Source organism: Mercenaria mercenaria, chromosome 16, assembly GCF_021730395.1.
Source record: "Mercenaria mercenaria strain notata chromosome 16, MADL_Memer_1, whole genome shotgun sequence".
In the NCBI taxonomy this organism is placed as follows: Eukaryota; Metazoa; Mollusca; class Bivalvia; order Venerida; family Veneridae; genus Mercenaria; species Mercenaria mercenaria.
The window spans coordinates 30,886,719-30,895,041 of record NC_069376.1 but is presented as its reverse complement, the minus strand read 5'-3'; the positions used below and the strand labels follow the sequence as shown (position 1 = coordinate 30,895,041).

Here is an 8,323-nt window from a genome sequence, read left to right as displayed (position 1 = left end):
CAGCTTTAAAGGCTGTAACCCACCTAAAATCTGTGCGTATTGCAATGGCCTGAGGTCCATTTATAACACATAATTCATCAAATATTTGCTTTGAATCTATATAAAGCCTAATGCGGCATTTAATATAGATACAAATTGCAGTCTTTTTGTCCATATTACAATGTGACAAGTACAATGTATATTGGTCAGTGTATATGACTAAATGTATTTCAATTTGAAATAACTCGGTCATTTCGAAAGTAATTTGCTCGAAATAAACGGATGTTTTAAGCTATTGGACACACATTTCAAGTGCAATGAAACGTTTTTAAAAATATCTGGGATAAAACTACGGAAGCTCAATAGTGACAGAACCTTTTGCAGGACCCTCATAATAATATATAGTTTCTCGATATATGGGATTTTAGATATTTAGAATAATCATTGTATACCTGCTAGGGGCAAACTTCCATAAGCTGAGCAACTTTTGTTACTCAGGGTCCTGACTAATCTCTAATTTTAGAATGAAGTTATAAGAAATTAAAATCTGGATGCTCTGAAGCGTGCACAGAGCAAAATCAGCGATAAGGAAGTACAAACTACAAGAACACTAAATAAGTCTATTATACTAGTTTTAAAACTGAATTGTCTCAATGTTGGGGTTATTTTCATGTTTTGAGTTATGAATGGCACACTGCAACATACTTCGGGTATTATTTTTAACTTATTCAACATGAGGGTTTGAATCACTCTTATTTACAGCATGAAGTAATCGCGAGTAAATATTTAGTCAAGGCATTAAGACAGCCAGTGTAATTTCATCATTACGTAAATGTGGTAAACAAAATTACTCAAACGTCAAATCATTCTTATTTTTACTGTTTTTGTTTCTTGTTTTGTTTTTTTGTTGTTGTTTTTTTGTCTTTTTTTCAACAGTATTTTAGTTCTGTATCGACGGACAGTTAACCTATTCAGTGTTCCTGGATTCTGTTCAAATACTAATCTGTTTTCCGCAAGTAACTGTCAAATTAGCTGACTTTAACCAGAGGTAGAGGACGAATGATTTCAAACACATATCTAAATGCTTTTGGGATCAATAAAATTCAGAACTGAAATACATCTAAGCACAGGCGACGGTAATTTGTTAAAAAAAAATTGTACATGCCCATATTAGAAAGTACTGATAGAACAATTCCCATTATTGTTTATCTCGGTAGTTTTTTACGTCAGGTTGAATGTAGCAAGGGTTGGCATGCGCTTTAATCCCCATGCAATGGTTATCTTAATTTCCTGGAAGGTGCTTCATTTATATTTAATTTTTCATTTGCTCATTCGGTATGCATGTGTACACATTTGGAAGAACCCCTTTTCCCATGTCGCGTGTTGTAACAGCGACTAAGTTCTTAGACTGCGACTTCTTCTGTTGCACTTATGTATTTTACAGAAATGAGTGGTATCGGGTCTTTTGATTTATATTGTGGACACTTTCCGCTTGTATATTGACGGATTATGGCCCATTCGAGGGTTAATTTTTGTTAAAGATTGTACTGACTTTTTATCTTATATTATTGCTCGGATTCTGCACGGTTTTTAAAGCTGAATGCTATGATTTTTATTCATACAATTTACGTCTACATAGAAATTGTTCGGGGCCTATCTCCTAAACTGATTGCTGGATTATGTAAGTGATGTGATTAAGACTACCTTTGTATTTGGACGTTCGGCGTAAATTATAAATTGCTGGGCTATGACCTCCTAAATGTCTTTTTACTATATTTCGTTCAGTTAATTTCTACAGTGCTTTAGTTGCGACTTGAATGAATGTTTATAGGAATTATAAGGACCAAGCGAACTTCAAAATCTACGGTTGTTATGGTTAAATGACATTTCACCGAGTTAAGGCCTTTAAAGTTTTCATACAAACAGAACACTTGTAGATTTTCGATCAGATATTACAACATGCGAGGAGTGGAGATGGAGGGAGAGGTATTGCTCATTTTATTATATTTCATGAGCATGCTCAATCGAACCGTTGCCGCCCTCTTAGGTCTTTAGGGAGAGAGCACATTTATGGAACGAAGGTCGTCAGTCAAATTCTCGGGCGAGGTTCATGTTCTCCTGACAATTTGAAAAAAAAAAAAAAAAGACTGAAATTATCTGAAATCATGTCTTCGAACTCTGTTTCATGTGACAGTTTGTAGTAACTTGCGGAAAAAGTTCTGACTACTTCTGTTCTGGTAGGGAATCCGGGAACACTGTTTACGATAAATGTCCGGCGTTATGTAACTGAAATACTTTTGAAAACTGAAACTCAAACTCAAAACGAGTAAGCCAGTTAATCAAACCGGGTCTATTATTCTATTTGATTGTAGTTTATGTTTACAATCGATATGTGTTTTCTTTTACTTGTACATTCTGCAAGATATATATTGCATAGGGAGACATGTTGTTTCATTAGATATCTAGAACAATCACCAAATGTGATTAATACCGCCGAAAACTGAAATGGTCATAACCCTTTTGATTTTTTCTAAATCCAAGAGGGTTTTGAGGAAACATATATCTTGCCCCTCACTGCTGTGTACGAACATTGTCAGGGATTTCTGCCAAACTGGCCTTTGTTCCTTAGGTGCAAACATGAAACATTATTGAAAGGGACCTGTGGTCTTTATTCATCATTAAACTGTAACAAATACAAACATATATTATTTGCCATATCAATTGTCTGTGTGTTACCGGCGTATGTAACACTTTTGGATACAAAATAAATACTTTCATCTTGTTTCTAAATGAAAGAAATAGCAATAATATAACTTTGTTCATAGTGATATTTTAATTAAAAACACTATTAACAAAATACATTAAAGAGACATACCGCTTGATGAACATCAAAGGTTAAAAGAATCAAACAAATGATATAATATATAAATAGATGTGTTATATTCAAATGTGTATGATTATTGAACGCTATTTTCAATAGTTTGAATAATTTTGTTTAAGTAGTTTGTTTATTGGTGAACCTAATTACGTTTAACGAAAGGCTGATACATGTATCTTAAATGCTCAGTTAAAGGAGAGCATAAACATATGTGTAAATGTAAAAGTTAAAGCAATGGCTACATGCACTTTTAATATGGAAAAGCAAATGGATAATAATTTTAAGCGTAATAAAGTTGAGCGGACGACCAATTCAGTTTTTCTTGTCAAATTGGCCCACATTTTGACAGTACCTTTTCTTTTATAGGTTAGAGAGACTTATGTACGTAAATGCAGAGCATTCTTGGTGTTCAGAATAAAGATTTTTATTACTTAATACTATAACAAATTTCTATATTACTATTATTATTATATCATAAATGATCATTTCAGTGGCACACATATAACATATAGGTATTGTATTTGTAAACGTATTAGTCCACTACATGGTTACTGCTTGGTTACTGTAGCTCTATTTCAAACCTCAAACTGGTACAGTGATAAATGTATCCTATACTTGTTGCAACGTTTGCGAGGTTAATTAGAGTAAACTCAGTTTAAGTTAATTACTTATCATTCTAAATCAGCTCAATATCGCCGTTAATTGCCTTCTCTATCTGTTCAAACCCCTTCGATAGTGGAAGCGTTAGATACTCTCGTTTCGAATTTGCACTCTCTTCACTCGTTTTATCTATCGGTGTACCAACTACCATGGCCAAAGCATGAACGCATTTCTTGTCTGGATCATCCGCGCATACTATAGCCCCACTATCACCTTCTTCGGCGAATCGCATTCCATTAGTCAAGTCTTTATCTTCCACTTGAATCAGCGGATTCTTCATTCCATCATAAATTACTTCAGGCGCCGTAATTACTCCCAGTCCTGGCCTTGAGTTTGCTCCCCAAATATGTACTTTTCTTCCTTTGCGTACAATCTTATCTGTCCCGGTATACCGATGCAGACAACCGTTAAGTGAATCAGCTCTTGAATCTCTAAACTTTGTATCTATCTGCCGTATTTCTTCATGCAGCTCTGCAGCAGCTATGTCAAGACTCCCGTGCTCATATCTGTTTGTTTCCGGTAAAATTGTGCCTAGCTGTCTTCTTCCATTTGATATGTAAACATTCGTGCAATCTTGTGCAACATGCTTTGACAGAACAAAGCCCTGTCTTTCTCGACGTCTCCGTCTGTCTTGAATATTTACAAAACAACTGAGTGTTCCATATTTTGTTTCCCCGGCCCTTATCTTTGCTCCAACATGAACTAATTCTTTGATATGTTCAGAACAAGGAGCTATTTCACATTCATCAATTCCATTTTCCTTCAGAACCTCTTTGATTTTTTGATTACGTTCCATTTCATATTCTTTCATCTCTTTCACCGCATAAACATAGAACTTGTTATAGCGGTACCCTATACGCTTGATTGAAGGGCTCAGTGCAAAAAGGGATTTTCTTAACTGAAAATTGGAAACAAACGTAATACATTAAGTAAAAAAAGTGTTACAACACTCTGCATAGTAGATCTAAAATATATAAAAGTTGTTAAAACAATGTACTTCGTTTCAGTAGTTAAAGAAATATTACCAAAAACAATTTAAATTATTTGAATAGGTTAAGATAAAATAACAATATGCGAGAGCTGAAGTATACCTTTTCACTTATTTGCATGTTTTCTTTCTTTGTCACGACTGGTTTATCACATTCAGGTACATTGCTTATGTCAAATAAAGCCAACATCTCCTCTAGAAGGCTTTCAGCATCTTGCATATCTATGTTGCCTTGTCGATATTTAGACATTATATTTCCCGTTTCTCCAATATAGTTGCAACTGTCTACGTCATAATCTCGGTGTTCGTTTCCTTTGCATATAAAAATGTAATTAATTGTTTAAAAAATCACAAGTCATCATGATAATATACGACAATATTTCGAATCACCTAATACAAATGACAACAGACAGCCTTACTTGTAACAATGCCTAATATACTGAAGGGCAAACCTGACTGATTAAAAGTACCAAAAGTTGAACACATGATACTGCTGATATGTATAATTTGCAATCAATATCACACTAGACTTAGTTTAATGCCTAAATATAAATATAATTAGACATTGTACGCAAGTAAATAGTGTACTGTACTACCTCTTTTCTATATTGTTACCGATATTTACATTTAGTATGATATATTTGATGTGTGTACAGTGCTGATACTGCAAATCCCTACAAAACAAAGACAAGTGTTTTTGTTTTGGGTTTAACGCCGTTTTAACAGCATTTTAGTTATTTAACGGCAGGCAGTTAACCTAACCAGTGTTCCTGGATTCTGTACCAGTACAAACCTGTTCTCCGCATGTAATTGCCATCTTCCTCCAATAAATCAGAGGTTGAGGGCAGAAATGAAATAAAAAATATATGTCGATACTGAGTTTCGAACCCACAGGGTAAAAATTATGTTTTACATGTTTAACTATTACCTCTGAGCTAATTTGTAAGTGGTACTAAAACTCGAAGTATTTAGAGTTTAACATGTTAGAAAAATGTTGAATTGCCTATGTTCCATTTTAATCTATTTATAGTCATGTTTGTAAACATCAAGTTATCGTTTGGGCATAGTACGTTTCGGTCGACGCCGTTAGTTTGATTGATATATATACAAGCAAAGAAATACGAGAACACAATACTAGTGCTGGCGAACAACAATATATTTGCTTGAATAATATCTGTAAAGCAACAATATTTATGTAACGTAAAGCTATAAGTGTGCTTAGTTAGAACGCCTTGAAATATCGTATTATACAGGTCTTTTTTCAACAACTTGATGCAATTTACAATTAATCTCAGTTTTTCTTTTCTTTATGATTTAAGTTTAAATACAATGATTTCTTCAATTATAATTTAATTTCGTAGAAACTGCCTTTACGTATTAGTGATATCTTACTTGACACATTGCCACCGCTGCTGGGATATTTGCAAAATCGTTTATGGTCCGTCCGTTGGTGGGCTGCTGATTTCGTTCTCTTTCTTACAATGGTTCCATTACCATGAAGAAATGAATTCAGACTTTCACATTTTGGTTTCAACGGTTTTAGCGCAATTCGTTCTAACAAGTTGCAAACAGCCTGCGAGATATTTCCATTTTGAGTTACAATGTCATGGCAACTCCCAAACTTTTCTATATATTTTATAGTTTTTGCTTCGTCTTCCATCCCACTTGCAACGTAAACTTTAATGCTATCTGTATCCGGAATGTCTTCATTGGTGCTCGACGACAAAATCATCAGCGATATATCATTATGCTTAATTCTTTTCCTCCGACTTGGAAACTTATCTTTGTCATTTATATTTCTGTCTGCGATTATGTCGTTGAACGATGCTGGATAGTTACTTTCACTCGTGTGTTTGCAGATGTTGATCTCAACAAAGTCGAAAATGGGTGCTTCTAACGTATCTCCAGTTTTCGGAATTGCATGAATGTTGTCAAATCTTTTGTGAAGCTCTGCTGAGTTAACAGTCGCATATTCAAAGCGGGGGAAATAATGTACTGGTACATTATATGTCTGGATATCCATATTGCATATATAGATAAAACAAAGTAGGTGAATATATACCAAAAGAAAATTTTTCCCAAAGAACTTTTTCTTGTATAGTATTTATTTAGATAACTTATGTCGTACGTTTTTCTTTTTACTTATTATTTCGTTGTAGTACCCGTAACAAATGCAATGACAAAACTTTCTGGCAGTATTAAGTATACTTCACCTGCAGGGTTTTAGTTTGAACCGCGAAACGGTTTCAATCTACTAAATTCGTATTCTAAAAGAATATCAATAATGACAGTTTTCAGTGAAGCAGATTTATCCGCCGAACTTTTTCCGCACAACTTCTATTGGTTATTTACGAGTATACCGACCGCTCCCTATATTTATATCTAAAAATTGCTGGTTATGTTTAACAAACATCAATGCAGTCGAAAGATTTCCTGTGGCCAGAAGTTATATATACCAGAAATTGTTATGCTGTATGTCTGACATCTCAGCCTAAAAAGTAACTTATGGTGAATAGAGGGCTTGGTTTTTATTATTATTTTGTCTATGCGACTCTGATTGGATGGGCGTATCAGCAATATTTGATTGGACGATGTGCTGACGTCATAGCGTGGGAGAGGTGTGATTTAATTGTTCCGGTTGTTGGTAGGTATTGCGTATTAAAATATTCGCGATTGTTAAAATAAGATAAGATTTATTTTGAGTCAGCAAGACAATTTAAAGTAACATAAGCTCTGGTGAGCTTTTTAACCGACTATAGATTGTTTTCCGGAATGTTTCCCGGACAATTACGGACACTATCGAAAATGAAATTAATTTTCAAAGTAAAAAAAAATATTTTATTGCTGTTCGTAAACAATACCCAAAACACTATCAAAGCCTGAGTTTTTGTTATAATTGATATATTGTTGCCTGAAAATAATCTATGCCAGCTATATTGCGAAAACGGTCGCAAATGCGCATATCGGTAAAACCTCACGTAAAAACACCCATGCTCTGATCTACTTGTTGTTTTCCACAGGAGGCCGCAGTGAATAAAAGAAAATATATATAATTAAACATATTTGAAACGCTCAGATCGCAAGATCTCTAATGGTGTACACCTAGTGAAACAATGACACACTGGAAGTTTAAAAATATGCGTTTTCTATAGGTTTTAGCGTGAAGTAGCATTTATACATATATTTCCAACTGTAAAATGCGTAAGGGATATACCCTATAACTGAGTGCAATTAAATGTCTTCAGAAACAATTTGTAAATGAATCATTGAATCAAAATGAACAGATAAAAGAACCATCCAACATCACCAAGCAGTGTACTTAAAGAACACAACACATACAGCAACGCAGCAGCAAGCAAATTTGCTGTGAAAACCACTCTATTTTACTTCTTTGTTGATTATTTTACACGCGCCTGTATTTATTCATAAGACAACACCAATCTTTTCAGCTAAACATTCCAGTACTGATAAGTGAAGTTGACGTTTTACTTTTTAGAAAGCTGGTGTTGTACAATTTTGGCTGGGTAGCGATTTATTGTACACCTGTATAGGCGATTATTTGCCTAAACGGAATAGTTCGATATATGTTTTTCTTGCAAAATATAATAAGTTCTTCTTTTACGTATCTCTAGCCCATAATATACGGTTGAAAATGTTTAATCTGCAAGATGTAGGGTATGTCTCTTTAATTTGAATAAAAAAGACATGGATCTGATACTTCTGTTATCTATATTCCCTTTGTGAATATAAGTGTTTTTAATGAAACAGACTCTGTATTTCTCATTGGTATCATTAGAGTAAATTTGATTAAGCCGATG

General features: G+C 34.1%; 1 protein-coding gene across 1 annotated transcript; it reads right to left on the bottom strand.

Annotated features, from left to right (window-relative positions):
* Positions 1-2,860: 2,860 nt before the first annotated feature.
* Positions 2,861-7,535, bottom strand: LOC123541428 (uncharacterized). Its single transcript, XM_045326892.2, has 3 exons — positions 5,898-7,535; positions 4,609-4,817; positions 2,861-4,415 (listed from the first exon to the last, which is right to left on the bottom strand). The coding sequence occupies exons 1-3, from the start codon at positions 6,526-6,528 to the stop codon at positions 3,534-3,536; spliced, it is 1,722 nt and encodes a 573-aa protein (XP_045182827.2). The 5' UTR covers positions 6,529-7,535; the 3' UTR covers positions 2,861-3,533.
* Between the last annotated feature and the right edge of the window lie 788 nt (positions 7,536-8,323).